Source organism: Sinohyriopsis cumingii, chromosome 16 (assembly GCF_028554795.1).
Source record: "Sinohyriopsis cumingii isolate HCF-2022 chromosome 16, ASM2855479v2, whole genome shotgun sequence".
NCBI classification, from domain to species: Eukaryota; Metazoa; Mollusca; class Bivalvia; order Unionida; family Unionidae; genus Sinohyriopsis; species Sinohyriopsis cumingii.
In genome coordinates, this window is record NC_142976.1 from 55,915,332 (window position 1) to 55,934,144 (window position 18,813).

General features: G+C 34.9%; 1 protein-coding gene across 1 annotated transcript; it reads left to right on the forward strand.

The window, feature by feature from the left end:
• Positions 1-2,414: 2,414 nt before the first annotated feature.
• Positions 2,415-18,681, forward strand: LOC149780457 (uncharacterized). The gene is made up of 3 exons (XM_089937397.1): positions 2,415-2,523; positions 10,657-10,851; positions 17,191-18,681. Exons 1-3 carry the CDS (start codon positions 2,472-2,474, stop codon positions 17,409-17,411), a joined length of 468 nt encoding a protein of 155 aa, XP_089793523.1. The 5' UTR covers positions 2,415-2,471; the 3' UTR covers positions 17,412-18,681.
• Positions 18,682-18,813: the final 132 nt, after the last annotated feature.

The following is an 18,813-nucleotide window of genomic DNA, read 5'->3' on the forward strand; positions in this document are numbered from 1 at the left end:
CATTTAGTATTTTCAAAAAGTTGTAAAATATCAACAACACTAGTATGTGTCCATATCACTTAAGAAATGTTTTCTTTTACAAAATCCCTGTCTCTGGCCGGGTGCTAGCCCTGATGAACATACTAGTTCCTCACTAGTTCGGGAACATCTGAATAACTTTCGTACTGCACCCGGTCACTACGTTCGGCCGAACAATAACCTTTCAACTTCCTTCAAGCTAGTTTAGTTGTGTTCGTGTCTGAAAGTTTGGTTATCACGTGATCTTTTTGTTTTAAATCCTAATATTAGCATATCGATGTCAGTAAACAATACCAACTCAATTTAGATAAGCGAGGTTTTGAAAAGAAGAAGAAAAGAAGAAAATAAAACAGAATCTTTAGGTTTGGCCTCGAATATACTGTGTGTCGATAACTGCAAATCGAACTACTTCAACTGTTATCGAAATAAGGGTTAACCATTATATTACGGATGATCGAACTCGTTTGTTTTGTTTTGTTGTTTATTTTTGTTTTGTTTTGTTTTTACTTCTGGACTCAGGTGACAATTATTACTTCCGTTTCAGTGCAAATATAGTACCAGTCTACTTTAGACCCATTTTCTTTTCTTTCTTTTTTTTCTTCTCTTTTTTTCTTTTTTCTGTTTTTTTTTTTTTTTTTTCTTTCTCGGTTTGGTGATGATACAAGAGTTTCATTTAGGCATTCTTTACGTTCATTTACAGGTATATACATATTCCTTAGAATGTGAGCATTACAGTATGGTTTTCTGTGTGTATTTTGGCGACAGTGCACAGTGAGTAATTAGGCATGGATGCTGATCCGAAAGTAAAATATGTGACCCATTGCACGTTACTTCCGTTACAGTCTAGCCTCCCATAACAAAAATGCATGTTAATGTATGGCAAGAACGTCATCACGAGTTCATCTTTGAAGGTAGTTTAGATAAGCATGTTATTTGTTTGAATTTATTCATGGTGGAAAGTTCAGAACTAAGAAACAAATGTAAAGACTATATAGAGGAGAAAAATTTGTGATCCGAACCGTCCTATTGTTGACACTCCTTAGCCCATCCCAGCACATATAACTGGTTAGGACTTAGAAGTGACACCCTGTTTATCTCTAAAAGTGTTTATGGTGTAGGTTTCCCCTGTCATCCCGTAAAGTCTGTAAGTGTGTCTGTTAAAAACCAAAATTAGGATTGTACTATTACCCCAGTGGTAAATTATTGCCATGGGCTAATTTCCTTCCCATTTCCCTATTTATGTAGGATTTTTTATAAGTGACTTTGCCAGAGTCAAATGTCCGTTTATGTATTTTACATTTGTATTAAGAGATGTGTCTTGTATGTGTTTGTTGATGTCGGACAGCATAACTATTTCAAATTTGTCACGTCTTTTGTTTCTGTCTATATCCCAAATATAATAGCTGATTGAGTTTGTATTTTTCTTTTTTGAGTGTATGAAGTACGTCTGTATATACCATGGCATATAATATGCTGGAATTTTTTTTTCCACCCATGGTGGTGGAAACTTTATTCTGTTGTTTTAGTTTTTAACTGATTGTACCTTAGCACTTGTATTAGTCAAATAAGGGTGGAATTTCCTCATTATGCAAGCATAAATGAAGAAGTGCATATTTATTAAGTTTAGTTGTTTTATGCCATAGCATATGGTTGGATTAATTATGTTTGAATTTTTTTTTTCCATGGATGTGATGATAACATCGTAATCTTTTTGGGTTTTGATTTACTTTCTTGTTCTACAAACCAGAGTTTATGGCCGAGGTTACACCTGCAAATCCCTTTTAGGGAGTCAAGTTTGATTTTCCGCTTGAAACCTCAACCATGGTCTGACTATTCAATATTCATTTGTCCATAATGGAGTTTGACGAGCCTTCCTGACCCATTCGGTCATTCATAAAAATGTATCGAATAATATGAATAGTCGAGATAGTAAGAATAAGTTGGATTTCTTTTATTGCTGTGAAATTATCGGCAAATACAAAAGTTTGTTGGGGGTTTTTTTGGGTTTTTTTTTTTTTTTTTGTCCGCTGACATACATTTCATGCATATGTGTTCAGGGGCGGATTAAGGCTCACTGGTGCCCTAAGCACTGACAAATCTTGGTGCCTCCCTCCTTTCCACGTACGCCTGGGAAGATAACCCTAGGGTGCACCATGATCAAGAAACAGAACATTATGATCAATTTGCACTAGTTTTATCAATGTTTTTTTACAAATCTTCATTCGTTTTTGTTCTTTTCACCCTTTTCTCAACTTTGTGGTGCCCCTTTTGGCTCTGGTGCCCTAAGCACATGCTTAGTCTGCTTAATGGTTAATACGCCCCTGCATGAGTTACAGAAATAGCCTAGAGGGTTTCAAATTGTATTTCAGTACGGATAATCTTTGTGTATTGCAAAAACAGCCAAAGGGGCCCGAATGATGTAATCGGTGTTAAGTTCTTTTCCTCATTAGATAATGTCGGATGACCTGCCAGACGGTTGGGAGAAGCGAGTTAGTCGCTCAACGGGTAATTCACTATTCAACATTTCACTAGTAGCAAGGAAAGTGTTTTATATATTCATAAATAGATCTTGGCCAAATATTCTGATTTCGTTAACTGTCATTTCGTGAAGTCCTATTTTTACTGGTTCTATTAGACCTCTCGCGTGGTTATGCGAGATCTACACCAAACTAGGTTCCGGTACAAGAAAACAAACCACACAAAAATATAAATAATATTTTTTAAAAACCACACACAAAACAACACACTAAAAAAAAAAAGAAAGACAACAGCAAAGCAAGGATTGTAGACTAGGTATGTATGGCGGTCATATATTTAATACTGCTATTTGAATTAGCATTTGAAATGCCGTCAAGAAGAAAAGTACATATTATCGAGTTTTAAATACCACTAAAAAAATGCTAAATGTAATTATCTAAAAACAAGGGCTTGACTTTAACGTCTGGCAGATCTATGATTTTTCTGTATTTTTTCCAGTCATTCTTGAAAGATATGTGAGGATTTCCCAAAATTTGAAAACTTGACCAGTAGCAGACGTTAAATTACTTCAACATAAATAAATGAATTTAGTATATTGAAAGTTTAGTAAAGTGAGAAAAGCAGTAAAACAAATGTAATCAGGTTGGAATAGACAGTTTTTATGCACAAATATAGTGCCGCATCTACTTACCTAGAAGTCAGACTAATCATGTATGTGCATTTCCTCATTTTAAATGAAATATAAATTATTCCTTTAAAATTTGACACTAATTTTCTTCAACCAAAGTCTGTTCAATCTTGATTATTGAATGCTCTTTATCTTATCTGTCATCAGTAAAGTTCCAGATGAAATTATTGATCTCTAAGACTCTATGTTCTTTTACAGTGGTGGTCATGTATGTATCTTGGGTCAAGAAAAGAGCATGTTGTGTGGAATCATCACAGTAGGATAGTGTTAATTTGTTTATCAATATGCATAGCTTTAATTGTGACATCACAGCACATGACATTCAACCCACATTGTACTGGATCACAACTATGCGTTCATTTTATCTAAAATTGTCTACGTTTTTTAATATTTTGTCATTTGCACTTCTTGGGGCATATAAATAATGTCCTTCCAAAGGAATGTGTATGTATAAGAATCCAAATGATGTGAATACTTGCTACATAAAGGTATGTGGAATCAGATTCTAAAAAAAGAAATAGTCGGTGTTCAATGTCTACATGACCAGTGTGACTTTTACGTTAATGTAAGAAAGCACTTAAAAGATACACAAGTGAGGTAAGAAAGCACTTAAAAGATACACAAGTGAGGTAAGAAAACATTTAAAAGATACACAAGTGAGGTAAGAAAGCATTTAAAAGATACACAAGTGAGGTAAGAAAGCATTTAAAAGATACACAAGTGAGGTAAGAAAGCATTTAAAAGATAAACAAGTGAGGTAAGAAAGCATATAAAAGATACACAGGTGAGGTAAAAAAGCACCATATTATTTATAGCTGTAGTAAAACAAAGCATACAAATATTATTCACTTGACCTGATAAGTCAAAGGCAGTTTAGAGGTTAGTGTTAATACTGGTCAGCCTGGTGCCAGGAAAATGTAACTGGGTGGGACATCATGCTACATGTCTGCAGCATGATGCCCAAGTGTAGACAGCACTTTAAACTGACACACTGCAGACATCATATTGATATAACTACGCTACGCTAAAAATCAAAATCTCTATCATACACATACACAAATGCACAAAGGCAGTTCAAAGGAAGTTTGTTTACACCAATCCCAGATTTATGCAATTTTCATGTCTAAAGGTAATTTTTAACACAATGTACAGTTCCCTGTGAGAATCTATGTGCACTAAACAATTTGATGTAATTTAGAATAGTTGCCAGACAGGCATTTTTTTTTAAATATGCTACTTGACTTGAACCCAAATGTCTACTGCTATGCATGTCTAATGTTTCTTCCTAGCTAATTATTGCTATCACACTGTACATAGTGCAAAATAGGAGAAGTAGGTGCCTAACATCAATTTCAAGAACAACAAGCCTGAAGCACCTAATTCACAAATATATCCGTGTCTTTAATTATTAAACAAAAATATCTTAAAAGTCAAATCATTTCAGTTAAGAAATTTGACAAGGACACATTTATGACACTATCCCCTCAGTTATAAGTTTTTAAATTGGGAGGTTATACCTTTTTGGATGAGAAGAGTAAATTTAAGTAAATGGAGCTGGAATAAATTTATAAGGAATCAAAAATAATTCAGATGGGTCGTAATAGTCTTGTTACATCAGCGAGAAGACATTTTACTCTGTGTATTACATTAATATGACATCTATTATGAAATGTAGATAGTTTAATTGATTGAGACATGCCTCCATCATTGACATCAGCTTACAAAGTGATGTTGTATCCTTTAAAGCCTGTAATAATCATGCCTGGATAAATTTTGAGAAAGTGACAAATGTCTTTGTACTTTCCTTTTAGAAATTTTGACCAAAGCATGTTCTATCATAGAAGCAGTCAATTAACAAATTACCAGGCTTTCATAATGCAGCATTCATGTGGAGCCATGCTAAAATCAGGTTGAACAAGACAAAATTCTCTATATATTTTAATCAGTGTCAAAGCTTAAAGTATTTCCATCATTTGTCTCCTGAAATAACCTATCCATGGTGGAGCATTATGTAAAAGTTGAAGTAGCAGGTAAAGATCTAAAAGTAACAATGGTTAAAGGTTTATCATGAAACAGTGTCCAGTGAGCAACAAAAGTAGCTGGTTGCTTATGAAAATTAGATGGATACATTACATAGCTGTCAGTTTTTAGGCAATGCCTACATGACAGAGTTTCCAGACCCTTACAGGAACAATCCTGTGAATTCTTATCTTTTGTCAGCACACAAACATTTGGTAGCAGTAAATTTCTTCCATGGCTAAACATACTTAATGCCTATTTTGCAACACTACTCCTCCTGCTGGCTAAAGGAATATGGTGAAAAGTTTAATAATCAAACCAATCACAAATGTTGTTGCTTATTTCCATTGGCTTGTTGGGTTGTGACTAAACAAAAGACCCACTTAGATTGGTCACAGTTCCTTGCATTTTATACACAGGATTTATAATATCATCAGATTAACAATAACCAGAACCATAAACTCAGATAAAGATAAAATATGAATAAGCTTGTGTTCAGGGATAGCCAACTAGTAGAAGGTTGACAGACAACAAGACAGTGTCAAAAAAAGAAAATGGCAGTCACTGGAGGCAACTAAAGTACTTTACCAGGCAATTTTAGAAAATTTAGCCACACAACCAGGTTTACAAATCTGGTTACCCATGGACAACAACAGATTTTCAAATTTTTTGTAGCCCTGATAGCATTTTTGTTTGGGGGATATCTGTAATCCTCTATTATTAATTCTATATTCTATATTCTGTACCTTAATTTCTGTCTTAGGAATCTGGAATGACTGTGTACTTGGATGAGGATTAATTACTAGATTGATATGCAGGTGTGTCTGCTATGCACTAAAGCCAATACCACTGACTTTATAGCGTCAATTTTAGGTGATGTCGAAATGGTATAGGTGTTGGCGCATATACACAAGGCGATGCTATTTACCCGATGACCCAGGTTCACATCTCCATAGAATATGAATCAGAAGTCACTAATTTTGTTTGATTATGGATAATCGTAATAAAATATGTAATCAAATGCTTGGACTTTTGGCTTTATCTGATACACTTCAACTTAAGTTTGATTACCCCCTAGAAATTCAAATGGAACCAGTCAAGAAACATTTTGTAAACAACTGGCAATAGTCCCTTATTAAACTAATGAAACGAGACAATCATGGTTCATGTTTTCAGATCATTTGGAATGTATACAAATATTTGAAACCACAAATACTCCTGGGTAAACTACAAAACTTTGGCATAAAATTTGTCAAACATTATTGGACTGGTTTATGACTGGACAATTCAAAATATTTAGAACTTGATTCAAAGAAAGTCAATGAAAGACTGAATGATGCTCAGAATGAATTGAAAGACAACATCCATAAATTCCTTCAAAGTGAATATTTTCCTCAAACATGCCAGCTTTGCCTTTCATAATTTATTTCAGACTAATGTGTATGTTATAATATTCAGGGGATACAGTTATAGATATATACTGATTGGTATTGATATAAGAAAATACTTTCCCTTGAATTTTTAGTCTTACAAATATTGGATTTACATTATCCGTGGTAGTCTTGGCCATTGAAAGGAATACAATTCAAACTAGTATTTAATGACAGTAAATTAAGACATCAAGATAAAGTATCAGTTTAATTCTAACTAATATTTAATATTAGTAAAGTAAGACATCAGTTATCAATTTTTTATATAAAGAAGATACTATTGGAAACAAAGACAATTTTCATCAGAAGCAAATATTACCAATGCTGAACACCACCAGTACACAATAACAAATATTGGGTAGGCTAAATTTACTCACACACCGGTTGACCTAGAAAAGTTCAGCGTTGTATTCTACACGTGGTTAGTAGCATCTTTTTGAATTTTGTATTCTTGCATACATTTGTATCTATTTAGCATTATCATGAATATGGACAGGTCAGTAAATTATGCTTCCTTTTTTTAGATGGATTGGATTGCAAGGATTTCCGTAATAAAAGATGGAAAGAGTGACCCGTTCGGTTACTGTTGTCATCTTATCTCGCATTAACAAACTTTTTAACTGAATAATACATATCTATTTTCGAACCAAAATAGTGTCAGAGACTTTGTTTATTTATTCTGAAATCAGTATGTAATTTTGTGTATGTGAATAGTACCCTATAACGGTATCCGGGAGTCATTGGTTTTGACGCACTTAAACACTTTCTAAGAAATATATTCAGTTCGTGTTTTGTTAGTCTGAGTTTCCCTTTGCTGCCCCGTTTTTGATATTTGAACATTTATGTTGGGGTGTAGGGATAGAGTCCACTGTCCATCTTAAAGTTAGAATTCGCTGACACCATGTGTTGTCGGCATAAGTTAGTAGTCGTACATGTAAGACGTATCACATGTTTACTGCTACGTCTTAGTACCCAAATAACGGCCTTGTAAAGCGTGTCCCGATGTCAGTTGACATCGGAACGAGTAGTGAAAGTTTAAGGAATATCTCACACATCTGGCAGCATATATCGACACTCTTCCACTAAATCGTGTCCATATGCAATGTTTCCCTTTACCCTCATTTGCGCTTCAGAGACCCCCACATTTTTAATTTGACCCCCAGTTTTGACACCAAGGAGATTTTTGACTCTGTCTTGCACCCCTCAGCCCTAAGGGATACACTGCATGGGATGCCAAGTGTGTGAGATACTTCTGAAACTTTTCCTACTCGTTCTTTAGTCCTACAATGTAAGACATAGCACATGTTGGTGTAGAAATTAGAAAAGTGTATTTATATTTTTAATTATATTGATCATTAAATTAACCCAGCCAAAAGACTAGTTTTCAACACAATTATGCTAAATTAATGACCCAAAATTGGGCAACAGTTCAAATTCAAACAATGATAAAGTATTGATAAAGCTTGATAAAATCATGTTTAAAATGTTTGTTATTATTTTATAAATTGTTCTACTGACAAAGTGTCAACAGAAAATGCAATTTTTCAATATTATATGTCTTATCAAATTATCAATTGTGTGTCAACTTTTGTATATATATTTGACAATGCATAACAGAAGCACACAAAGCCAGAAAATGTCGTACAAACTCATACTAGGAAGGTTTATTTGTGTTGCAATATGAGTTTGATGAATAAATGAACCAAACCAATATACTAAGGTTAAACATATTAATGGAACACGAAATGGGACATAAACTAATTTGGATAATAACAAAGACAAGCTCCTATTTGAAACGTTTTTTTTAAAAAATGTGTTAATAGTATAAACTATGGAAAGAAATGCCATACATATATCTCGAAGTACGTCCTGTTGAGTTAAAAAGATGCATGTTGACAAACTCTACAAATCCTGATGTTTAACAAAGCATAACAGCACACAAAGCCTGACAGAATCATAACAAAATGCCAAGTTGCTTGACAATGATCAGTTTATAAAATGGTAAACATTTCACATATGATTTTGTTATTACTTTGTCATTATTCAAATTTGAACATTGTTGCCCAATTTTTGGTCATTTATTTGGCATAATCATGTTGAAAATTAGTCCTTCAGTTTGGTTAATTTTTATTTGTCAATATAATTTACATATATAAATACACTTTTCTAATTGACTATGTATAACTGTGGCTTTGTGTGGCTTTGTCAGGCTTAGCAGTATTTAGTAGGACCTTTAAAACTTTGCTTATGTTGAAGACATTAATCAAGAAACATGGAGATACATGTATTTGTAGCATTTAGAAAACAAAACTTTGTACTTGTTTACTTAAGGACCTGAAGAAAATATTACTTTTATTTAAATCGGATGAAATCAAAATTGGTAAACAAGGTCAGTTTGTTTCAGCTGTGCTCTGTTTTGAGAGCCATGTGCACAATAAGTCAGTTTAAAGCTTTTTGTAATTTTTTTACTTAAGGTTTAGTCTCAACAGTATGTCAGAATAATTGTAAAATCTCTGTCCCAACTGGTCAAATGGATTTTTATTCGGGGCTGATGATTTTTTTTTTTAAAGCCACATGTCCTTGTTATCTAAAAAAAAGAAATTTATTAGATTACTGACTACATCATACATTTTGATGCCCTGTTAACAGTATTGTAGATGTGATCCGAAACAAATATATTTTGCGTAGCAACATCACTTATATAACTCATTTATCACAAATATCACCTATAATTCTTTATGTAGCGTTCCTAAAGTATTTTAAATTATTTTTATCATAATTTTACAGATGGGGGGTGGAGAATCATGATAGTGTTATAGAAAAAATTCTTTACTTGTAAGCAGAAATATTAGATTCATGTGATCTGCTAATGGAACTTAATTGACATTGTAGCAATGCAGAACACCAATCTCATGAATGTACAGTTTTGAACTTCAAAACCTTCTTGCATTCTTCATTACTCATTTTTCTAGAAGTGCAAATAACCATGAACAAAAAAACCAAACCCAAAGTCGTTTGCTATCACAAGCTAAGTAGCTAAATCAACATCTATCGTGGTAGAAATTTTAATTTGCTTCATCAGAGAACCTGGTATGGACTTTTGAGGGTTGCCGCTAGTAAATAAATTAGAGAAGTTTGGTTTTCTTCACCATATGGATCTAATTTTCATTAATAATAGAATTTTCAACAAATTTTTCTAACCATGTGAATCAGTGCTCACCAGTATAAACAAATGTGGTCATATGTCATTGTTGACCAGTATAAACAAATGTTGTGGTCATATGTCAGTGTTGACCAGTATAAACAAATGTTGTGATGTGAATTTGGATTTTTAACTTAGTTTTAACAATTTTTCAGTCATATCGCTACGTTGTCTGCAATGTGGCAATTGATAGTGATGTCTAGCACTGAGGCGTCATGCGCAGACATATAGCATGAGTCCCACCCAGTCACATCCTGACACCAGGTCAACCAGTCCTAACACTAATCTCTTAATGCTGAGCGCCAAGCGAGACAGCTGTTAGTATCATTTTTGTATGTCTTTGGTATGACTCAGCCGGGGATCAAACTCACGACCTCCTGCATCCAAGACTGGGGGCCCCTAGTGGTCTAATGTGCATAGTCTAGACCCCAATCAAAACTATACAAAATACTATCAACAACAGTTAACCTTTATTATCATCCCCAATGCTTGTATGAGGACCTTGTCAAATAAATTTTTACATTCCAACTTGATTGAAAATGTAAGTCATTGAATTGTTATGCGTTTTCAAGGTAATGAGTCTCCATGTTGATGGGTACCATTTTTTCAAAACAGTGGAATCAGATAGTTTTGTTTTTGTGAAATTCTTTTTTCTAGCTTGTGAAAACTGATAATTGCATGATATAAGTTAAGAAGCTATGTCTACATGATTACAAATAATGAAGGCACAAACATGTGTCTTTGAAAGCTGGGAGTGCTACTACGATCGGTTCTGTTGTGTTATATATGTAAATATGCAGTATACTTTTTTTTTCGCACAGGAAAAGAGTATTACCTGAACATCTATACAAAGGAAAGCCAGTGGGACAAACCAATAATGGCAGCCGAACATTCAGCAGCAAACACAGTCCAGTGTTCACATTTGCTGGTAAAACATCGCGAGTCCAGAAGGCCATCATCATGGCGTGAGGAAAATATCACTCGGAGCAAAGAAGATGCCTTGAAACTTCTGAAAGGTAAATTAACATGTTGGGTTTTAATGACCTGTCATATCCCCACAAATTTGAACAAAATGAAATTTTTCGTCAATGCTCTTCGCTGATAAATGTTAATATACTGTATGTATTTGCTTAGAAGTTGAGTCCAGCTGCAAACAACATAGATCCTCAGAGATCTCGGAAACGCTTAATTACGCATATTTGCATAGCTGCCAACCCTCACGAATTTGGTGTGAATTTCACGACTTTTTCAGCGATTCACTGATTCACGCCGTAAGACAAAAATTCACGAATTTTCCGATCCTCAATTATCTTAAATCTTTAATAAAATAACCAATTTCCCGTTAAGCGCTAGTCGTGATATTCGCAGTTGCCGAAACGGTCCGGTACCACTGGTCATGATATTAGTAGATCTACAGCCGATTAGCAGAGTTGACCCGGTCGCAAGCATTTTAGCCTATTTTAATCTATATGTATAAGAGTAGTTTTACAAGTGCTTTTGAGAGAAACTGGGGCCTAACCGGAAATTTGCTCAGCGCATGCATCAAAACACTGATTCGAGTTACTGTTCAGCATCACATGTAAGATTTTGAAAATGTCTTCACCACCAAGGAAAAAGAAATGCATTACTCAAAAAGTGAAGTTTAATTTGGAATATTGGCCGTGCATTCTGCCATTAAACATTGATATTCATTCATGCTTTTTGCACTCAGTGTGCCATCGCAGAGACGATGTGAGGAAGAATGTCGGTTGCAAAATACACGTAGAAGTTGGGAAAATTAAGAATTTGCAGATTTTAGCTCTGGAATATTTTAAACCATTGGCGGTTAAGCATTATTTGTGAGTTTTCTTGTGTTGAACACAATCTACCTTTATCAGCTGGAGACCATGCTAAACATTTGTTCTGACATATGTTCCCAGACTTGAAAATCGCTTCCAAATTTTCCTGTGGAAGAACCAAAAATGCTGCAGCTCCTGTGCATTCCTCACAGCAACAGTGACAGTGAAAGAGTATTTTCTTTAGTGAGGAAAAAAAAAGACAGACTTTAGGGCCTCCTTAGCTGCAGAAAATTTGTCAGCAATTTTAGTCCCCAAGATCAACCAGCAGGCAAGAAGTCGGAACTGTTTAGAAAACAAATTTACGTTCAAGCAGTTGAGGAAGTTCAAGTCTGCGACAGTATCATGTCTTGATAAATAAATATTTCTGCATATATGTAGTGTTTTATTTTTATTTTGTGAACTTGATATAGTGTAGTATTGACGGTCGGAGTAGTCAGAGTGGATGGAGTTATTGTCATAGTATTTTTCACGAATTCATGTCTAAATTCACAACTTTTTATCCCTATTTTCACTAATTGTGAGCCTGGAAGGTTGGCAGCTATGTATTTGGACGCCAATTATTGATCTGGGACGCAGAAAATCGCTGAGGTGGGAGTCCTCTGTGCGCATGTAATAGGTGAGCGGCAATATTCAAAGACTTGACAGTCCTGCTTCAGCCACCTGCTTTGTGGGAAAATGTGTTGATCAGTTACTGTGCTGATATTTACAATGACAGAATTCAGTTACTGAAAGACCCTTTGATGTATATACATGTTGCCATTATAAGAGTACATCAAAAAGAATATGATGCAATAGCTGGGCGGCCAGTTCAAAGGCTTTGACTGGCCGCCGGGTGGGAAAACATACAGATATTTACAGTGATTGAATTCAGAGTCAGAAAGACCCAGAGATGTACATGTGGTCATCTATAAAAGTACATCAAATAAACAACTTTAGCTTTCGTTATTGTGTTCATTTCCGAATATATCGGAAAAAGTAGTGCACGAGAATCAAGACATGTTGAGACTAAGACAAAATGTCATTCGGAAATTTGGATAAGTATTTTGAGGTTAAACGGTAAACTTACGAAGATTGTAACGAGATTCAGAAGAGTGCTAAAGCTGCTAGAATTGATAGTTCGGATAGGACAGTAGCTAAGTGTAAGAAAGTGTGTGATGCCTAGCTTAGTGTTTAGAATAAATCCTTACTTGGATTGACAAAATTCAGTATCACTGTGATGGACAAACAAGAGCTATTTAAGAGGTACATTGACTGACCATACTTTTTTAAAAATGCCCCTCGCCTTAGCCCGGTTGGTTCTAGTGTTTGTAGCTAAATGTATTCATCAACAGATCAGTACTTAGGCCAAGTTTTTTTATCAGTTACATAGACACACAAACTCCTGCCCATTCACAAGCATATGTTTTGATAGGTGATTGACCATTAACCCTTTTTTGAGTAAGGTAGCAACTATCAATGTCCTGCATGATATCCTTTGATGATAAAACATACAAACATTTTTTTTAAGATCAGAATCGGTGATCTGGATATATATTAACTGCCTCTTGTACACTATTTCGTCATAAAATTAGTTTGAAACTAAGGGAACCAGTAGGCCTAACGGGAAATAATGGCGGACTTTGCTAAGTCTGGGATGTACCAGTTTATTAGATTGTTTTCGTACATCATCGGGCAAATATTTTTAGAAAAAATATACAAGTCATTGAAAGCAAAGCCAAGGTATTATTTTGTTAAAGATTTAACTTTAAACTGCAAATTATTTAGGTCAGAAACATAGGGGACAATGCTATGTTGTGGAATTCGCGAGATGCACTTTAAGGTCTTAGCTGTTTTCCGACTTGACACGTATTTGCGAAAATACGGGGGGGGGGGAAACGGCAAATCAGATACTATTTAGCCATTACCTAAAATTACTACAAGGACATAGACAAATAATTAAACCATAAATTTGCAATCCTGTCAATGGACTGTTGTACTGAAGCTATATTAAAGTGAGTGATTACGTTACGAAAACCTCTCCATCTAAAAATAGATGCACTCACGTCTGTGTTGATTCTGTAGAAAAGAAGGGACTGCAACTTTTGATGGTGGGACTCCTATTTTTACCAAACTGGGAAGTCCTGTACTCCTTGTTTTAAAATCCTAGTGAGATCTCTGATCCTGAACTGCCATAGTATAAAGCACCTACCTGTTGAGGTGTACTGATTAATCCTGACAAGGTGCACAGACCCTCCTGTAGCGGAATAAGCAGTGCACATGACCTTGGAATCAAGACATGTTGAGACTTAGACGAAATGCCATTCGCAAATTTGGATAAGTATTTTGGCATTGAAGGGCAAACTGACGAAGATTGTAAATGAGATCCAGAAGAGTAGTAAAGTTGATAGTTCGGATGGGACAGTAGCTAAGTGTAAGAAAGTGTGTGATGCCTAGCTTAGTGCTTGGAATAAGACCTTCCTTGGATGGACAAACAAGAGCTATGTTGGTGTTATAAAGAATGTAGAAATTAAACTCAGTGGCAACTAGTAGTTCTTCTAGTTTGCTTAGTTTTGGGAGGGTACTGCAAGATTTGCTGGTGGGACTCCTATTTTTACCAAAATGGGAGTCTTGTACTCCTAGTTTTGAAATCCTAGCAAGACCTCTGGTATGCCATTGGTAGGATTGTATCATTCTTTTGTGCTGACATACTGGTTTCATTTCCAGTATATATGTTGTTTTTGTAGTGTTTAACGCCATTTTTCAGCACAAGATAGGCTATACATGGTGGCTAGTATAACTGGAGGAGGAATAACCCAGGAAGAACCAACTCACGAGAAGCTACTGACAGGCTTTCTCACATACCCACATTAGCCAAGTCTGAGACTCGAACCCACTCAGACAGAGGTGAGATGGCAGTGATCCGGAACAGTAAGCGCTTTGGGCCACTTGGGGGCCCCTCAAGTTCAAATGACATTCTCATCCTTGGCACATTAACAAAAATGCTTCCAAACAGAACGCATGTTAATTGTCACAGGTTTTAATTCAGCTTTTTAGGATATTTCAGGCTGCTCTATTTGATTTTCACTGCATGAATGCTTTAAAAAAATTATTTCCAATTTTTTTTTCATAACTTAAATTTGTTGGGCATTACAATGTTATCTTAAAAACACAAGAATTAGTGCCTTTGCATGGATTATATTATCTTGTGCAGAAGGAAGTCTTAGTACGGGAACATAAATGGCTAACAACCACATCATTTGCATTATACTTCCAAGTGCAAAACTATCGCATTAGCCACAGGTGCTTGTTTCAGTCAGTGAAAAAAAGAAAATTATTGATAACACCCATTCCCCTGTAACAGAATACAATGTGACCACCTTGTGTGCTTTAAAATCTAAGCCCTTCTCTCTCCCTCCCCCTATGGGGGGCCGAGTGGTTTAAAGCGCTCTTCGTTACGGATCACTGCCATCTCACCTCTGCCTACTTGGGTTCGAGTCTTGGATTCAGCTAATGTGGATATGTGAGAAAGCTTGCCAGTAGCTTCTCGTGGGTCAGTGGTTCTTTCCGAGGCTTTCTTTGATTCTTCCTCCACCATTAATACTGGCCGCCATGTATAGCCTATCGTGTGCTGAAAAATGGCGTTAAACCCTACAACAACAACAACCCTCCTCTCCTTCTCTTGTTGATTCTGTATTAATGTTATATTTTGTATCCCATCAGCATGTGCAGTGACTGATTACATATATCAACACAAAACTTAAAGGAGACATTTGAAGATTGTTCTCTGTGTACAAATTGGGTATTTTACTAATCATTTAATTGCTACTTCTCTGTAGTTTCTCTGTTGCTTTGTATCTCTTGGCTAGAGTTTGCATGCCATTACTTCCTGTGTGACACTGGTGGAATAAACTACATTTACTTCAGATTGGTTGTTATTGTTTATCTTGGACTGGAAGAAACAGTAACTATGAATCAGAACTGAATGCAAACAGATTTAGCTGCACGACATACTCAGAGTGTAGCCTTCAAATTTGAGCCAAGTCGACAGGATATGAAGCAACAGGGAAAATTTGCATTAGTATGGTAATTTCATAATCAGAAAAATACTTAAATCATACATGGGGAACATGTTTGGAATGTCTCCTTTATATTGATATATGTCATCAGTAGATGAAAGTGCTGACAATATAAAATAATTATCTTGGAATCGGTGAGGTTTCAGACCATGTGGTTTTCACCTTGTGATAATTTGTAGAAGGCAGTAGCTGTCTGAAAAGAATTGGTAATTTGAAGAACAAAAATGTAAATGATTAATAATTATTCCTGACTGCTGAAAATTAAAATAGGTTGCAATGGGTAAGTATAATTTTGTATTGATTCTACACTTAGTGTATTGATATTTATCTTGATATAGAAAAAGCATTGATGCATCGATATCAAGATTAATCATTTCACCCCTTCCTATCTAGCTGCAGATTCATCAGTTATCAGATGACTTAGACTTATTTTTGGTGTACTTGATAACGTTGATTTATTTGAGTCTTTTCATTATGATCAAGTATGATCATTTCAAACTTGCACGAAACATCTGGTTTTTTAAATGATGGTATAGTTTATACTGATCAAATGGACCATGGTACAAAATAGAATACTCTTATGTCAGGAACTATACACTAGACAGTAAAAATGCAAACAATTAATAATTATTCATGACTGCTAAAGATTAAAGTAACTTAAAGTAAGCTTTAGACTGAATGCTCCAAATTGTTTTACATAATTTGAATTGATTACAAATTTCTGTGGGTGGTTTAATTGAATTGTCTTTATAAAACAGCTGATAAACTATTTATCTATGGCTGTGGTATACAGTTCCTTTGGTATCTTTTTGTGTTCATAAACTGTATGCTTAGCTTAGCTTTCATTGATAATAAATTGTTCCAAGTTATGAAATATGCCTTTTTAAAGTCCAGAAACAGCCCTTTTTTCCCTTACTCAATTGTATGGTGAAATATTGCGGCTTCACAATGCTAAGTATGTCAGAATTATCACCACAGACTTTGATCTAAAAGGTAACTAATTGTTATGACCTTAATCTTGCACAGTCGTTTGTTTTCTGTTGTGGAAAATTTTGTCTGCTTTTTCCTTGTAGGGTGTTGCATATCTAATTGCTTGAGCAAGTTATTGCAGCACGTGAATAAGTCATTGAACAAAATTTCAGTATTACAAAACAGTTTGCTGATGGAACTATTACATCTTTTTAAAAAAGATGAACTGTTCATTATTCCAACTTCTCAGTTATTGTTTCTGGTAAAAGCTGGCTCAAATAATATTACTGTAGACTGAATTTTTGCACAAATCTAGCCAAATTATCTGCTGAACCCCAGATGTTTATACAGCACAAATCATGGATTGTAAATGAGCTGGTAACAACCTGTTTTTAACATACATGTCTCAGGGGAGGTGGTATATGAGAATTGCCTGATAGATGAAAGAGTTATCTCCTCCTGTTCACTATTAACTCTCCATAATCTTTTGCAGGTTACAAAGCTGAAATTGTATCGGGTAGAGCTTCATTTGCCGACCTTGCCTCCAGATACAGTGATTGCAGCTCAGCCAAACGTGGGGGTGACCTTGGTCCCTTTGGTCATGGACAGATGCAGAAACCATTTGAAGATGTGGCATTCAGCTTGGAAATTGGTGAAATGAGTGAACCAGTCTGGACAGAATCAGGTGTTCACATCATTCTTCGAACTGGATAGACTTGAGACGAACAAGAACACCGTCTTTTCCTTCTCTGGCAACCTAACTGATGGAACTTCATCTTTAACCGAGTTGGAATGTCAAATCATGTCCAGAAAACATTGAGGATGGGCAGACAGAAAGGCAGTGTCAGTTTTGTGAATCATGTTTCTTGCTTTAAGAAAAATTAAATGTTTGTAGAGTATTTGTGTAGTTGAACTACACAGAAAAATCTGTAACAACTTGCAGTAAAAAATCTTCATTTTCTTATTAAAACATTGAACTGTAAATGTAAATTCTTGTATTTCATTTGCATCCAAATTAATGCTCCATGTTGTTTAGTCAGCATTACTTTTGATTTATGTATCTTTGTAGAAAAAGACTGAAAATTGTCCATCTAAGAATTTATTTATAGGTGTGTTAAAATGATGGTTTAAACACGTCAAATCCTATTCCAGTATCATGAAAAGTGAATATTGGTTAGAATGTAATTCCTTGCTTAAATATCACTCCTTTCTGGTAAATATTATATGAATTTCGGTACCACAGAATATATGTTAGCTTCTGAGTGCCAAATTATGTCAGTCTAGCCGACTGATTGACTGCTTTCCCTGCATCCAAGCTGCCATGCTGACCTTTTTGCAGTGTTTGCAGCATGATATATGTCCCTAATAATAAAACGACTTGAATTTTTGCCCTTGTCTATTGACATGTTATCCTGCCTGCATAATGATAGGTCTTCCTCCCATCATCAACCCACGCCGACCTCTTTTTCTTTTACTTTGTGCAAATTTCCATCATTTTATTCTGGACTATTCTTCCTTAAGGTTACCATGAACTAGACTCATTCTATTATCACATTTTAGGAATTTGTTTAGTAGCTGCTCACAATTGTTGAATAAACCTTTCAAGTTGTTACTCATAATTGTTAAATAAATCTTTCAAATTTCAGTGTCAGTTAACAGTGACATGTATGTTCTGTATGATATTTAGTGTCGAAATGTGTTCATATTTAGAATATGTTCTGCTATTTTTTTTTCTTGTTTTTAAAATGTGTCTTCATGGTAGAGTTTGCTTAATTCATGTGCAAGATATTTTTTAATTATGTAAAAGTTTGTCAACCATTGTGAACTTAAAGAATTTGAGACAGTTTGGATATTTTCCTTTTCTTTGCTTGTATATTTCTTTTTTGGAATGACTACCAAATGTTAGATATACTCGTAGGAGAGATTCTCTTAAATACCATAAACATTATGTAGAAATTTCACAATAAATATTTATGTACTGATATTTTTTCTTTCTTTTATTACTAGTCTCAAGGATAGTTTTTCTAGGTTCCTGCTAAAAGTTTCCACTAGTAGCCAAATTAAATGAATCGTATACCAGAATAGATTGTGCAATGGGCTCAAAACTTAAAAAACC